General features: G+C 43.4%; 1 protein-coding gene across 1 annotated transcript in view; it reads right to left on the reverse strand.

Moving 5' to 3' along the window:
• Positions 1-17,918, reverse strand: part of TMEM132B (transmembrane protein 132B) — a 403,125-nt gene that overhangs the window by 170,540 nt on the left and 214,667 nt on the right. The window contains 1 exon segment of the mRNA XM_027980250.3: positions 9,139-9,285. Within this exon segment, the coding sequence (XP_027836051.2) occupies positions 9,139-9,285 (147 nt within the window).

Below are 17,918 nucleotides of genomic sequence, written 5' to 3' on the forward strand. Positions count from 1 at the left end.
ATGAAAAGATGTTGCCATATATTTATTCTGCAATATTACAGAACACAGCTTTCAAAGGTAAAGAAATTCTAAAATTGACAAAAGTCATATATTTTTGTACACTCATATACCCATAAACCCATATGAGTATATATAAGTAGACTCACCAAAATATTAACAGTGGTTACCTGTGAGTCATACACTGGTTCAGAGATGCCTTTTATCTTCTCTGTTTTAATAAGTAACCAAACATCTATTACTTTGAAGTAAGAAGCTTTCTATTACACTTAGCTTTCTATTACACTTATTTCTATCTGGCTGAAACTGGCCAGAAGCATAAATGAACAAAGAGTTTACCACTGGTTAGCAAAAGAGGTAAAATATTTTTAGAACACCTTTTTTTCCTTTTCTTTGGCTTGTCTGATCCCTTTTAGGGGGAGGGGAGGGGTTCTCCATTTCCTATGGGTGAATTCTGTTGCCACTTTCTAGAGAGAATTACAAGCAACACGGTGCATTTCTATACATCAAATCTTGGTTTTGAACTATTTTGACAGCTGGTACTTAGAGGTCTCTAGGCGTGCAGTGACAAACGCTACTATAAACCCAAGAATTCTGTATTCTAAGTTCCATTATTTTCCAATCCTAAAATTATTTTAAAAAACAAGGTACCTCCATCTTTTGATGGTGCTTAAATTCATTTATTCCTCTCTCCATGGCAACACATTAAAATCATCTGTGGAGGGACTTCCCTGATGATTCAGTGGTTAAAAATCCACCTTGCAATGCAGGGGCCGTGGGTTCAGTCCCGGGTCCTGGAACTAAGATCCCACATGCAGTGGGGCGACTAAGCCCGCAAGCCACAACTACTGAGCCCACACACCACAACTAGAGAATCGCTGCACCACAACAAAAGATCCCACATGACCCAACTAAGACCCGACGCAGCCAAACAATAAATTTTTCTAAGTAAAAAGAAAGAATCACCTGGGGAGGTTTTATTGGTTGATTTTTTTTTTAATAGTAATGCCTATGACCCAGTTAGGGCTAAGGTTTAAGGAACATGTGTTTTTAGAGACTCCCAGGCTATTCAGATACACATCCAGGACTGACATGTCTTGACTGATTCATTCACCAAGTAGTCATTAAGCCCCTTGTATTTGTTTCCTAGGGCTGCTTCAACAAATTACCACAAATGTAATGACCTAAAGCAACGGAACTATCACAGTTCTGTAAGATAGAACTCCAAACCCAAGGTGTCATCAGGGTCTCAGGACCCACTCATTGCTTTCTTCAGCCCCTGGTTGCCCCAGGCTTCCTTGACTTGACGCCGCATCCCTCTCACGTCTGCCTCCATCTTCACATGGGCTTTTCCTCTGTGTGTCGATCTTAGAAGGACACATCGTTGGATTGAAGGCCTGCCCAGATACTCCAAGATGATGACCTCATCTCAAGATTCCTTAATTACCCCTGTAAAGACTCTTTTTCCAAATAAGGTCAAGTTCACAAGTTCCAGGCATTCAGATGTAGAAACATCTATTGAGGGACCACCCTTCAATGCACTATGGTGCATATTTCCCCATTGTGGATGGCTTGCTAGTGCTGTGGGTGCTGCTTTCTACTGAGTTTTCAGTCCATTTGGGACCAGAGAGCTGAAAGAGTGTGCACAGCATGGGTACATCCCCAGGCCTTGTGAAGAACCCAGTGTTGTGGACAAGAGTGGGGACCCAAAGGGCGAACTGCATTGGCTGCTTACTGGTTCTGAGACCTTGGAAATCGTTTAAACTAAACCTCCCCTAATTAAAATTAAAAGCTTCTGCACAACAAAGGAAACTATAAGCAAGGTGAAAAGACAGCCTTCTGAATGGGAGAAAATAATAGAAATGGAGCAACTGGCAAAGAACTAATCTCAAAAATATACAAGCAACTCCTGCAGTTCAATTCCAGAAAAATAAATGACCCAATCAAAAAATGGGCCAAAGAACTAAATAGACATTTCTCCAAAGAAGACATACGGATGGCTAACAAACACATGAAAGATGCTCAACATCACTCATTATCAGAGAAATGCAAATCAAAACCACAAGGAGGTCCCATTTCACGCCAGTCAGAATAGCTGCTATCCAAAAGTCTACAAGCTATAAATGCTGGAGAGGGTGTGGAGAAAAGGGAACCCTCTTACACTGTTGGTGGGAATGCAAACTAGTACAGCCACTATGGAGAACAGTGTGGAGACTCCTTAAAAAACTGGAAATAGAACTGCCTTATGACCCAGCAATCCCACTGCTGGGCATACACACCGAGGAAACCAGAAGTGAAAGAGACACGTGTACCCCAGTGTTCATCGCAGCACTGTTTATAATAGCCAGGACATGGAAGCAACCTAGATGTCCATCAGCAGACGAATGGATAAGAAAGCTGTGGTACATATACACAATGGAGTATTACTCAGCCATTAAAAAGAATACATTTGAATCAGTTCTAATGAGGTGGATGAAACTGGAGCTGATTATACAGAGTGAAGTAAGCCAGAAAGAAAAACACCAATACAGTATACTAACACATATATATGTAATTTAGAAAGATGGAAACAATAACCCCGTAGGTGAGACAGCAAAAGAGATACAGATGTATAGAACAGTCTTTTAGACTGTGTGGGAGAGGGAGAGGGTGGGATGATTTGGGAGAATGGCATTGAAACATGTATAATATCATATAAGAAACAAATCGCCAGTCCAGGTTTGATGCAGAATACAGGATGCTTGGGGTTGGTGCACTGGGATGACCCAGAGGGACAGTACGGGGAGGGAGGAGGTAGGGGGGTTCAGGATGGGGAACACGTGTACACCCGTGGCGGATTCATGTTGATGTATGGCAAAACCAATACAATACTGTAAAGTAATTAGCCTCCAATTAAAATAAATTTAAATTAAAAATAAATAAACTATACCTCAATTTACACATCTATTGATTGGAAATGACTATAGTTTTTAGCCTCCCAAGGCTTTAATGTTTCTGATTTTTAAACACGTGTGTTTCCTCAAAGACTTACAGTGGTGCTGGGCACCTAATGAGAATGACATAGTTTTTCAAAAACTTTTTCAAATGAATAAGGGACAGACAACAAAACTACACAAAATTATCCTCAGAGACACTTAAAACGTTCCATGTGTTCTATTGTTTACGTTTCAGTAAAATATTTTAAGGAAGGAAAGTAACCACCATGAACTAAACCTGGTGGGAAAACCTGCTCAGAAACAGAGGCAACTGTGACCATCACAGTACTGCCCTTCTCCCTCCTCCTGCCCTTCCTCCTCCTTTCTCCCTCCTCCTCCCCCTGCCCTTCTTCCTCCTCCTCTTCATTCTTCCTCTTCCTCTCCTTCCTCTTCCCCCCTCCGCCTCTTTCTCTCTTTCTCCTCCTCCTTCTCCTTCTTCTTCTTCTCCAACTTGAATAACGCACTTTAAGCACAATAAAAGATTTAGCCCAGCTCATGTTCCATGGAGCCATAAAATGACACGTGACGTTTATGTGATTAGAGATGACTTTTCCTCTCTTACCACTGTTTGTTCCTTAAGGTTTCCACTGTTCAATTTCACAACAAGCAATGAGTTAGTTGACTTAGTAAAAAGGATAATCCTTTCCTCTGCTCAACTGGTTATAATCATTTCTGGATTAGAGCAGGTCAAGAAAAACTCCTGAAATATTGGACCCAGATGTTCAAACATGGAAACACTTCATGGTAAACATTTACCTTTGAGGTCAATTTCTCTTTCAACTGGGTTATAGCCATGTTCATTCCAATCCCAAAGAAAGGCAATGCCAAAGATTGTTCAAACTACCGCACAATTGCACTCATCTCACATGCTAGTAAAGGAATGCTCAAAATTCTCCAAGCCAGGCTTCAGCAATATATGAACCATGAACTTCCAGATGTTCAAGCTGGTTTTAGAAAAGGCAGAGGAACCAGAGATCAAATTGCCAACATCCGCTGGATCATGGAAAAAGCAAGAGAGTTCCAGAAAAACATCTATTTCTGCTTTATTGACTATGCCAAAGCCTTTGACTGTATGGATCACAATAAACTGTGGAAAATTCTGAAAGAGATGGGAATACAGACCACCTGACCTGCCTCTTGAGAAACCTATATGCAGGTCAGGAAGCAACAGTTAGAACTGGACATGGAACAACAGACTGGTTCTGAATAGGAAAAGGAGTACGTCAAGGCTATATACTGTCACCCTGCTTATTTAACTTCTATGCAGAGTACATCATGAGAAACGCTGGACTGGAAGAAGCACAAGCTGGAATCAAGATTGCCAGGAGAAATATCAATAACCTCAGATATGCAGATGACACCACCCTTATGGCAGAAAGTGAAGAGAAACTCAAAAGCCTCTTGATGAAAGTGAAAGAGGAGAGTGAAAAACTTGGCTTAAAGCTCAACATTCAGAAAACTAAGATCATGGCATCTGGTCCCATCACTTCATGGGAAATAGATGGGAAACAGTGGAAACAGTGTCAGACTTTATTTTGGGGGGCTCCAAAATCACTGCAGATGGTGACTGCAGCCATGAAATTAAAAGACACTTACTCCTTGGAAGGAAAGTTATGACCAACCTAGACAGCATATTCAAAAGCAGAGACACTACTTTGCCAACAAAGTTCCATCTAGTCAAGGCTATGGTTTTTCCAGTGGTCATGTATGGATGTGAGAGTTGGACTGTGAAGAAGGCTGAGCACCAAAGAATTGATGCTTTTGAACTGTGGTGTTGGAGAAGACTCTTGAGAGTCCCTCGGACTGCAAGGAGATCCAACCAGTCCATTCTGAAGGAGATCAACCCTGGAATTTCTTTGGAAGGAATGATGCTAAAGCTGAAACTCAGTACTTTGGCCACCTCATGCAAAGAGTCGACTCATTGGAAAAGACTATGATGCTGGGAGGGATTGGGGGCAGGAAGAGAAGGGGACGACAGAGGATGAGATGGCTGGATGGCATCACCCACTCGATGGACATGAGTCTGAGTGAACTCTGGGAGTTGATGATGGACAGGGAGGCCTGGCGTGCTGCAATTCATGGGGTCGCAGAGTCAGACATGACTGAGCGACTGAACTGAACTGAACTGAACTGAACTGTGGTGTGTCTATTTCTTTCAAGAAATCTATTTTAGGGTTTGGCTTCTTTCCTATGGAGACTCCTGTTTCCATGGGGCACTCCCAAGAACTTGTCTCTGTCCCAACTTTTAGAGGAGGATGAGCTCTGCAATGTGGTTTCTGACCATACAAAAAGTGGCAGCCTATTTTCTCCAATGTTTGGGTCCCAACAGTCCGATGGAGACCATTGAAGAAACAATCTCACCTCAACCTAGCTGGTTGCACATTGTCTCCGTACCAAGAGTCCATTTCATCCAGCTTTCCTTTCCCTTGGGTCTGCTTTATCTCTTCTGAACACTTTCAAATTTGCTTATTTTTCTAACTTCTTTTCTCCTCTTTGGACAATGCAACTGTTTATCTTGTGGTTTTCATCTTTATTACTCACATTTCTTCACAATGAGTGTTCATTAAAATATTTTAAATGAAGACCTTTACTGCCTTCCTCACTGAGCCCATCGAATCTTCCCATATGACACATATTTAATTCTTATCACAGAACTTCAGGCACTGTGTGCATTATATTCTGTTAAAAACCCTATTCCGCCCAAGGTTGTCACAATTCAGAGATTACAGCTTTCAGTGGGATGTTTCATTTAGGGATATATTCATAGATTCACTTTGTTAGCCCGGCAAATACAGTCCATGAGCTTGTATTTCACACCTCATTTGATCTCACAATTCAACAAAAAAAAAAGTATAAAAAGAAGCAATTATTTATTTAGATTATGGAATGGATTTTAGAAGGATATTAGATAAGCATAAATTGTCACGCCAAAGCAACAGTCCTTGTCCTTCTAACATCCCCAGGGAGGTCAAAAACAGAAAGTGAAGAAAGAGAAGAAGAGGGCGTCAGAATGCCTGATAATTACATAACTCTGGTTATGAAAGGGCTTTTTTCCTCTTGTAACTTTATAAATCTCTTCTAAAGAGAATGCAGAATTGATTCTCTGAAAACCAAAAGTGATAACCGCAGCCTGTGCTTGTCCTTCAATTTAAAACATCAACACTTGATCAGTCCAATGTTTCAACCAAATCAATTCCATGTGCATAAACCATGGAGAAGGACATTTGAGACCCACACAGTAATTTCTGAGGGTGCACGTCCAGGCAGCCCACTGGGGCTGCTCCAACCCAGCAGGAGGATCCAAGCAGGACTTCCTAGCCACTTCCTATTTCTACCCTCCTGTTTTGCCCCAAGAACCCTCTCTCATACTTGAAGTCCAGGTCGTTCGGGTGGGTCCAGCCATCCCTTACTTTTACAACTGGCTGCAGTGATTGGTTCAGGGTGAGTACGAGATCCACGTTACTCCAAGCAGAGCCAATGATGAGCAGCCCGAAGACTTGTGCTGGACACCATGGGACAGAGCATGTTCTCCCTGAGGAGACCAAGCCAGCAGGATGGATGCTGGGAACTGCTGGTGGTCAGCTTGCCACCAGGAGGGAGAGCCTGCTGGAGATGATACCAACCCAGAGGAAAGACAAGGAGACAGGTTGCTAGGGATACTGCATCCAGACACTCTTGGTTCTGGGAGAAACCTATAGGTTTCCCCACCTTGAACTTTTCCACGTGCTCCTAGGAGCCCTTTTTGCTTGGACTTCATTCATGCAGTACCTAAGGGTATCGGTCAAAGCCCACCTGATAAACACGCCAGCAATAAAAAGGAAGCCATCCAGTGGAGTCAAAGCAGAAATCAAACCACAATCCTTGACAGGTCCCACTTTTAAAGAGTGTGCCGAACACTGCTAGCTGACCACGCTTCTTCCCTGATAGCAAAGACCTTCTTCCAGTACAAAGCCTGAAAATAACAGCAAATATTCACTTTCCCAGACTGTGCTAATTCTTGAGCAAAGGCATGGAACCCACTGCTTACTGATGATATCTAAAAGGAAGACTTGAAGGGGAAATCATCTTTCCAGTTGGAAAGGTCTTCTCTCCCAGCAAAAAAGATACATGAGGAGAAGCCCCCCTCCCTTCCAGTCTTTGTATACAACTAGACAAGTTTGTGATGTCTGGAACTGCTTCAGCCATCTTGCAGCCACGAGGAAACAAGCTGGAGGATGACAGCCAACAAACTGGGCATGATACAGTGGAAAGACAGAGCACACCCCCGGGCAACACAACTGTGCTGCGAGATTAACCAACCACGGAAACACCCACCTCCGAATTTCTTGTCACATGAGATCACAAAACCCTACTGTAGCAGCCATTTTAGGTGGGAATTCTAGCACTTGCAGCTGAGCCCAAATACGTAAATCCTAAGCTCTCTTCATGTATCAACACAGGATTCAGGGGTGTTCAGATAGCAAGTAGAGATTTCCAGGGAAATCATGGGTCAACTGAGGTCTCAGACTAAAGTTCTGCCAAGGGACGTAAAGGACAATATCCAGAATGTTGATTTGGGAGTGAGAGGCACCCAGAACCCAGATCCCCTGGTCAATACCCTTAATAGAAGGCTTTTTGGTCACTCAACCTGAGTCTCTCTTTCCTTTTGAAAGAGATCTTCAAAAGCAGTCAGAACTGAGTTCTAGCTGAGGTTGGCTGAGGTTGCCCAAGATGAAACAGCACTCAGCCTAGAAATCCACTGGAAAAGGCAAATTCCACCCAATCTCTCCATTTCTTATGCTCCCACCACCGACCCCCTCATTCATTCACCAAATGCTCCTTCAGTGCCCAACATCATGGACCTCAAAGCGTTTAAAAACAAGGAAATAGAGACTTCTCTGGCAGTCCTGTGGTTAAGTCTCTGCACTTCCACTGCAGGGCATGTGGGTTCAATCCCTGTTTAGGGAACTAAGACCCCACATGCCCCACGGTACAGCCAAAAAGCCAAAAAAACAAAAACAAGAACTAAAGAAAAGAGAACAGGTTATGACGATAGAAGGTGGTAAGTAAGAGATCAGAAAGGGGCTCTTTGCCAACCTGAGAAGTTAGGTCTCATCCTGGCTGAAGGGGGAGCTATTAATGGCTTTAAAATGGGTAGGAAGACTCCCCTGGTGGTCCAGTAATTAAGAATCCACCTTGCTACAAAAAAAAAAACAAACAAACAAACAAACAAAAAAAGAATCCACCTTGCAATGCAGGGGACTCAGGTTCAATACCTGGTCAGAGAACTAAGATCCCACATGCTGCAGGGCTGCAGGGCAACTAAGTCTGCACATTGCAACTACTGAGTCTGTGCACCACAATTAGAGAGAAGCCCTCAGGCTGCAACTAAGCCAAAATAATCCAGCCAAAAATAGATAAATATTTGGGGAAAAAAAATGGGAGTATGGCATAGCCAGCACTGCTCAGTCAAAAGAGAAGAGAAGACAGGCAAAGAGATCGTAGAAAAGGCTATTGCAACAGGCCTGAGCTCATTCTGCTTGTTGGGAGCCCTGATGCAATATTATTAGCAATGACCTCCCTCTGCCTCCCAGGTGAGCTCAGCACCATAAACCCAAGGGTGGTATCTGAGCTGGAGAAGATCCGCCAATGATGTGAAGTTGACCTAACTTCACATTCTGAGCCCATATGCCAATACCCAGGTGTGATATCTGCAAAACAACCACCTTTAAGCACTAAGAGACAATTACTAGACAGCTTAGAGCCACCCTACATTTGCTCATTAAAAAAGTACTTTTCCCACTTGCCTCTTGAATCATTTCTATTTTACCCATTTCATTCTTCAGTTCTTCGCTGCCAACAATAACAATAATAAAATTTAAAAATAATGGTTATCAAACCCTGCACCATGACAAATGTGAGTGCAGGTAATTTTTGAGATTGCCAACCTAATCAGGTCATTGATGTATAAAGAGCATAAAGGATAAAGCCTTCAGCCAGCATCACATCCCATAATGGACCTATTCAGAAGCTGCAGGACGGAGCTGCACTGATGAGCTCAAAAGAACACATCGCCCATTAAATGCAGAGGCATTGCTTTATTTATACACACATTATTTTGCTATCAGCATCTGCAGCCATCCCCAACAAATGGCTGCTGAGGTACCTGAAGGATCCCAGCGCTTACCTGCTCTGTGTGTCCGGGTGATGGCCCACGCATGTGAGAGTGGCCGTGGTCTGAATGCTGTCGTTATCTATTTCTTCCTGGACTGCCCACTGGTCCTCGCTGCTGACTCTCACCGCAGTTATTTTCACACCGGCTGCTGCCTTAATTCTGTCGGGTAGAAAAAAATATATATATGACCATCTTAGTTCAAAACAGAGAGTCAAAACAGGGAGCTAGAACGATCTCCCCTTTCCTCTGGGAGATGCAAGAAAGAGTGCCAGTAAATGGCTTTCCTTCAAAAACTAAGTGTCTTGTTATCTTTACAAGTGCCCCGAAGTAGGAGCTCCAGCATTCTGCCACATATGTTAATTTTCTGTTTGATTGGTGTGTTAGGAACCAGATCACTTTCTTCTTCAGGGGCCCTGCAGGATGGAGACAAAACAGATGTGTCTGGCAGGCATGGATAGGATCTGGGGGCCGGTTCTTCCCTGGGGGTGGATGAAGAAGGGTTCTCATAAAATAGAAGGGTCTGAGAGGCTGCAGGGGCTGTGCCAGCTGCAGAGGCTCTGTGGGAAAGAATGCCAGTCTCACTGGGCATTTCTCACCCGCCACTGTCAAGGGCACCTCCTCATGTGCTCCAGGACTTTCTGCAGACTCTACAGCACGTTCACTCATAGCTGCTGCTGCTGCCGCTGCTAAGTCGCTTCAGTCGTGTCCGACAATGTGCGACCCCATAGACGGCAGCCCACCAGGCTCCCCCATCCCTGGGATTCTCCAGGCAAGAACACTGGAGTGGGTTGCCATTTCCTTCTCCAATGCATGAAAGTGAAAAGTGAAAGTGAAGTCGCTCAGTCGTGTCCAACTCTTAGCAATCCCATGGACTGCAGCCTACATTGCAAGAGGCATATGAGCAACAGAGATGCTGGCGTTTGTTTCCCCAAAAGACCTGTACAAGAAAGTTCACGGCAGCACTGTCATATTAAACCCAGTAAGGAAACGGCCTACATTGTCCATCAAAAGCAGAACTAAAAAAATATACAGTCACCCAATGGAATAAGACAGAAATACCAAGAATGAACAGTGTAGTACCACACAGAACTACATGGATGCTGTGTTAGTTTCAGGCGTACAGCAAAGTAAATCAGTTATACATATATTCCCCCCTTTTATTAGATTATTTTCCAATATATGTCATTACAGAGTACTGAGTAGAGTTCCCTGTCCCATACAGTAGGTCCTTATTAGTTATCTATTTTATATACAGTAGTGTGTATGTGCCAGGGCTTCTTAGGTGGCACTAGTGGTAAAGAACCTGCCTGCCAGTGCAGGAGACGTAAGAGATGCGGGTTTGATCCCTGAGTCAGGAAGATTCCCTGGAGGAGAGCATGGCAACTGACTCCAGTATTCTGGCCTGGAGAATCCCATGGACAGAGAAGGATCTGGAGGGCTACAGTTCATAGGGTCACAAAGAGTCAGACACAACTGAAGTGACTTAGCACACGTGTGTATGTCTTCCAATTTATCTCCCCCACCTTTTACTCCCTTGTAACCATAAGTTTATTATCGAAATCTGTATTTCTGTTTTGTAGATACATTCATTTGTAGCTTTTTTTTTTTTTAGATTCCACAAACCAACTATACCCCAATCAAAAGTAAAAATAAATTTAGGAATTTATTAGAACAATTTAGGAATAAATTTGTGTGTACTAATTGACATCTCCAAACAGATATCAACTTAATATTTATTAAAACAAATTAAAATCAATTTTTTTAAAACTACATGGATGAACCTCCTATATTTGGAGGTTGAGTGGCAGATGCCAGGTGTCAAAAAGCACACACTGTATAATCTCATTTATAGAAATTTTGCAACCATTAAACTCATCTGTGAGACTGACGTTAGCATCTGTTACCCTTTGGAGCAAACAGCTGGATGGGTTCCCCCGGGGGGCTCCTGGAGCACTGACAATGTTTGTTTCTTCTTTTGGGTGCTGACTGCACTACAGGTTGTGAGGATCCACCCAGCTGTGCTCACATATATGTTGTTTTCTGTTTGTTCCATGTGGACTCTTACATACACTCATAATCATTCATTTGGTAAAGAATCTGCCTGCAATGCAGAAGAGCCGGTTTCAATCCCTGGGTCAGCAAGATCCCCTGGAGAAGAGAATGACAACCCCACTCCAGTATTCCTGCCTGGAGAATTCCATGGACAGAGGAGCCTGGCAAGCTACAGTTCATGGGGTCGCAAAGAGTTGGACACGACTGAGTGACTAACACTTTCACTCTCAACCATTCAGTATAAAGTTCCAAACAAAGCAAGCAGACTTCATGTTGCTAACAGGAATGCAAGTCAAGGCCATGGAGAACTTTCACTCTTGGACATGACTTCTCCACTGTGCAAGTTCAGTGGGAGTTCCCAAGATGAGTTAGACCATTGCCACCCTGGACACACCTAGGGGCTTTTCCCCCAAACCTCCACCACCCCTCGAGGTGTCCAGGACACAGTGTAACCTGAGACTTTGACCTTGTCTATGATGGGGAAGAGCCTCGGAGTCCAGATGAGCATTCCTCCCTGTTGGCCCAATGACAGGCAACAATCCAGCAGCTATGGACAAGCAAGAAAGACACCTGGACTGCAGGCCAGACTCCACCCAGCAGAGACAAGAGAGGGCAGAGACCCATAGCCTCCCCATCGCGTTCTGCTAGGTCTCTCCAGTCCGCAGCATCTGCTACCTTGTAGGGCAGAAGAAGACTGGCCCGGTGAGCACATCTAAGTGTTTGTGTCTTATACTTAAGCCATCCACTTCAATGGTTTGGTTGTCCACACAGCGGATGTGCAGTAAAGGATGAACTTTGGCCAAAGAGATGAGTCTTTGCCCTCAACTCTTAGGAGGTGACCTCTAAGCCCTTGTGGTGTTCTATCTGATTAGAGCATCTTTGTTTACCTGGGAGCCCTGGGTCATATGGTATCAACTTGAACCTCTGGAGGGACTAGAGACTAAGGTCAACCAACTAGGCATTCAACTAGGCATGATCATGTCTGCATGACCAAGCTTGCAAATTAAAGCTTCAGTGAGTGTCTCTAGCTGTGGTTGCATGTAAGTCAAATCTCTCTGTCTGCTTGAGAAGATATGATTTGAGAACTCTGAAATCATCAATGCCATGAAACAATTTTCTACCAAAGATTATCCACCCAGTCCTCTAATATTAAGGAGACTGTCTTGAGATCCAGGTGCTATATATGAAGCACCAGGAAATACAAAGATGGACAAAGCTCAGTCCAGACCAGTGAGTATCCAATGGTTTTGGTACAGACCGGGGAATGGCTCGTCTACCACCTGCCCCATCATACTGTAGAAAAAGACTTACTAACAAATGCCAAAATATCTTGGGCACCTTCCATATGCCAGGCTGTCTGGTACCTTTCATCACTAATGCATGTAATTCCTATACCACCTGTGAGGGTAGGACTTATGCTCCCATTCAAGGAAACTTGAGCTGCCACAAGACAGGCAAATTTATGTGGGTATGGGCAGCACAGAGAAATGTCATGTTCTGCCTTAGCCCTAGAAGATACGGAAGATGAGTACTTGGACAACAAAAGATGCACACATTCTGGTTGTTGGAAACTCACCAGCCAAAATATTCAGAGAAGTGCACTTACTAACGTTAGAGTTAGCCAAGCAACTCACAACAAGGAAAGTGCTCACGAGGAAACTGAACCAATGACCATTCAAAAGCATAAATGGCTGCAACTTTGAAGTCAAAACCATCATGGACAATACTGTCCTCCTTTCCAAATACCCATGGAGGCACAATACTAGGAGCTGCACGCACCCTGACACTGCTCAGAAATTGTGTTGAATTGTAATAACTAGGATTTCCTGAGGCCACGCCCATGGGTCAGACCATAAAGTCCAGGAGCTTTACCTAAACTGTCTTGTGCTTCACCTGTCTGAACATTTCATCTCCTGAGAGCACTATGAATGGGGATTGTTATTTCAGGTTCACAAATGAAAATCTGTGACACCGGAAGACTACAGTAAAGGACTGCAATCGAAAGCCGATTCCACCATGGAAGCGGGATCCGGTCTGCCCCTCTGGCAGCTACACCTGAGACACAAGAGCCAGTGTTCATTCCAGGCAATCCAGGTTGGGTCCTAGCCCTGCTGTTCACTTTATCTGTCATGCTGAGGCTCCTCCTCTCTCAGGAAAAACTAAGGATGGGTGTTGTGGGTTGAATAGGGTCCCTCAAACATTCAGATCCACCCAGAACCTCAAAATGTGACCTGATCTGAAAATAGCATCTTCACTGATATAATTAGTCAAAGGATCTCAAGAAGACACCCTCCTGGATTTAGGATGGGCCTGAACCAATGAGTGGTGTCTTTATAAGAGAACAAAAAGGAGAAGACAGAGATACAGGAAAGAAGGCAATCTGAAGGCAAGGGGAGAGATTGGAGTGATCTGTCCACAAGCCAACAAACACCAAGAATGGTGGACAACCCACCAGAAGCCAGGAGAAGGGCAGGGAATGGATTCTCCTTAAGAGCCTCCAGAGAGAACCAGCACGCCTGACACCTTGATTGCAGACCTCCAGCCTCCTAAGCTGTGAGATAGCATACATCGGTTGTTTCAAGCCCCCCAGCTTGTTGGGGCAGCCCTAGGAAATGAATACAGTGACCACGTCATAACATTGATACACAGGCAAAGAGATAATACAATATAACATAACGTGCTGGCATAGAGGAAGTGCTACATACATGGATATATTACATTATATTACTTTCTGTGAGTAAAGGAGGAAATTAAGAAACTCAGTTGCCTGGGTAAACAGATGCTGACACATTAATAAAACAAACTTACAAAATAAAGAGCAGTACATTCTGTTTAGTTTTTTTTATTTTATATTGGAATACAGTTGGTTAACAATGTTGTGTTAGTTTCGGGGGTACAGCAAAGTGATTCACTTATACATATACACGTATGTATGCCTTTTCAAATCGTTTTCCAATTTAGGTTGTTACATAATATGGAGCAGAGCTTCCTGTGCTATACAGTAGGTACTTGCTGGCTATCCATTTTAAATACAGCAATGTGTATATGTTAATCCCAAACTCCTTAATTTCTCTTTCCCCTGACTCTTCCCCAAGAGAAATATATTCTAATTATCTTTGCTTTGGATGATTGTGAAATACCAGGCATTCCTGCCTGCCTAGGAAAGCTGGATGCTCCCAGGGACGAAGGTCAGGGAGATGGTGGAGTTAGTGATGATGACAACGAACCAGTTTTAAGAGTTTGGACAAATCACTGAACATCTGTGAGTTAGTTTCCTCATCTATAAGATGTGTGTGATAAGAATATCTGCCTATAATGTTGTTATTATGAAGGTTAAGTGAATCACTGAATATAAAGTGCTTAGAAAAACACCTGGGACACCTGGGACAAAGAAACGGATCAGTGTTACCATTAGGGTTTTTCTCACCGTGAACTGCTGCATACTCTGCAGAGACCATACACTTAGGCATCAAGTCCCCTCCCTATGAGCTGTCCTTTGAAACTGCTCTAAGTCTCCATGCAGGACCCCAACCACTTCCTCTCCAAATATGATTTCTCTCATCTTACTCTTTTTCCTTGGCAGGAAATTCCTCTCATATCCCAAGATGGGGCAAACTGTAGAGAACACTCAACCTTTGATACTTTGGGTTCCAAGGACATCAGTGTACACCTGACAAATACTCTGAAATTTTCTATGATTGTAGTTGACCAAAGAAATAACCCCTTTCTGGTTCATATCTACTTAAATGTCTAGAAGTAGGGCCAGCTTTAGAATCGACTCATCACAAAGGTTTAAATGATGCCTCCAGTTCCCTAGGCACTTGACTCTGTTCAGCTCTCACATATGCGGGTTTTGTGCACTGACAGGCTCTCCTCTCGTGGTCACAGTGTGGCTGCAACAGCTCCAGATCTCACATCCTCATCGACAAAGGAAAAGTAAGACTCTCTCAAGATTTTGCTCTTGACTCCAGAACAAAATTCTGGAGCCAGGTTTTCACTGGTTGCACTTGACTGAGTATTCAACCTTGGACCTAAAACTGTGGCCGAGGTAGGTGAAAGGACAATGCTCAATGGTTTGGCCCTTCAATGACCACCCTGCACGAGGTAAAATTAACCCCATCTGAACCACAGGGGAGGGGTGAGCAGGGAGTGGCTGCCAAAAGGAAATTCGAGTTAGAAAAAAATGGATGGTAGGAATCAAAAACACAAGCCTAAAGCTAGACTATTGAGGTTCTGCCTCTCTCCTACATAGAAGTTATAAAATTGTCCCTAAATCCTAGTTCTCAGTCCAAACCTTTCCCAATTTTAGATCCTATTTGTTACAACAATCTAAGCCCAGAAAAATCCATGTCTTGAATATTCATTAAGTTTGTTTTAGAGAAATATTTTTAGGCTTAGTGATATTCTTAACTCTTGTTATTTAAAAACTACAATAATCTAAACCTGGTGACAACGATTAATGGTCTCAGCACTGTAATGAGTTTGAGGGATTTGGGGGCTGATCAAGGGAAAGATACGACCACAAGGTGGCAGTAGCAAGCAAAAGCTTTACCTGGGCAAAGATTTGATAGGTTTGCATGTTACTGTAGGAGTCCCTCACAGCCTAAGATCCTCCAAACTATGTGGGGGCCACTAGCCAGAAGGGAAGGAGGGCAGGGAGCCCCAGAGAGAGAAGAATCGGAGAGGGAACTTACATGTCACTGAGCGGAACGGTGGGAAATCTCCAGGTCAAACAGCTCCAAAGCGCCACTGTAGCTTGGAGTCTTAAAGCTACAAGGTCTATCACTAACAGATGCTGGGAACAGTTTTGCAGGGCATGCAAAGCAAGCGAGCTCTAAATGTCTAATACAACATGCTTATTTCAAGTATATTTAAAACAATTAGATGTGTAAAAAGTTGAGTTTGACTCTTAAGCTAACAGGTCCTAGTCTACTGTGAAGAAATAAACAATACAAGGACCAACCCGCAGGGATCACCTCTAGTTCATTTATGTAGCAACCATTTCCTGACATTCACCAAAAAAAAAAAAAAAACTTATAATATTTCCATAGGGTCTTCATCATACAACTATTTGTTATCTGTGTTCTCCAAGTTACGTGATTCCATAGAAAAAAATAACACGGCAAGCTAAGAAACTGTTAGATGAACAGAGCCTTCAGGAAACCAATCCCCACTCTCACTTGGCGTTTGGATGACAGTGGCACCAACTCAGCACCTTCTGTCTTTTGGGGAGTGGGGTCGGCCCCTGCTGATTGTCAGCTATAAATAAAATGCCAATGCAATGCAAATCTACTGCAAAGTGTAAATGCCAACCTTGGAATATGGAGGATTGACAAATGCCAACCAAGCTACTGAGAAAAAGGATCCGGCAAAGGATCCACCCCCCTTTCAAGAGATACTTACTGACAGTTCACAAGTGAAGAAGGGGAAATCAACGAGAAAAGAGATAAGCGCTTCAAAAGAGAGCCGCTTGAGTAGCAAAGCAGTGAAGCTCTTGGGGAAATTGGGGAAGCCTTGAAATACTTCCGCTAAGCTGGTCCTTTTCGAGATCCTACCGACAACATCAAGTGTGAAATGAAAAATGCAACACCGTGCAGTTCTATAAAATTGAAGGGAAATAACCACAAAAAAACTGTCAAGAGGCAATGAATGCATTCTTCATTCTGAGCAGCACCGAAAGGGAATCACTGGATTTTGTTTACTTGTTTATCTTTATTTCATTTCTCAAAGAAGAAGAAAAATCCCAATCAGGTTTCGTTTTCTCATGACTTTCTATATGATTTTATGTTCCCATTTTCAGTGGATTCATTTCCAATGGCCAGATATTCTCAAATTAAAGAAAAACTTTCCATAACACACTTGTAGTTTTAAATGTCAATGCTCTGAAAAGTGCATATTTTATGCATGTGAAATACACTAACATTCTCTATTGGCGGGGAACTGGCTTCCTCATAGCTCCTAAAACAGCACATGACTTCCTGCCTTTAAACCTTTGCTCATGCTGTTCCCCTCACCTGAAAAGATCTCCCTTGACACCCACAGGACTCACTCCCTCATCTTCTTCAGGTTCCAGCAAATATCTCTCTGAGCCTTTCCCAAACCACCCAGTCTAAAATAAAGCCCTATCTAGTACCCACAGACTTTGCGTCTGTTGTTTATTCTCTGTCTCTCCCGCTGGACAGAAGCACCAGGAGAATGGGTAGAATTTTTTTTTTTTAATATTGTGTTTCCTGCTTTATCCATTGTTCTGAGAGCCGTGCCAGGGAAATTGGAGGTGCTTAATAACTGTTGGTAGAATGAAAGGTCTCTCTCTAACCATCTATCTCTGGGTGCTCCATAAATATCAGACCTTCAGGGCTGAAAATGCTCAGTAAGAGATAAAAGCTATCAAGAGCAGGGGACAGAGTTCAGGCATGAGAACCCCATGGGCCAGAGGTTCTTAGACTTTCGGACCATCAGAAGAGCTGAGTTACAGCTATCTGGACCCCACCTCCAAAGACTGTGACTCACTAGGTCTAGGGCGGGACCCAGCAGTGCTGTTTTTAAACAGACTGCCATTCTGATGCAGGTGGTCCCCAGAACAATCCTTGGATAACAGTGCTTGGGACACATTTCAGACAATCACATTCTGTCAAGGAGAGTAACGCGAAGGAACATCTGGTGTTCAACTCGCTTCCTGAGATAAGCCGAGCCCTGGGCGCTGGAGCACTTTCAGGATGAGCTTCGGCAAAACTATAAAG

Source organism: Ovis aries, chromosome 17, assembly GCF_016772045.2.
Source record: "Ovis aries strain OAR_USU_Benz2616 breed Rambouillet chromosome 17, ARS-UI_Ramb_v3.0, whole genome shotgun sequence".
Classification (NCBI taxonomy): Eukaryota; Metazoa; Chordata; class Mammalia; order Artiodactyla; family Bovidae; genus Ovis; species Ovis aries.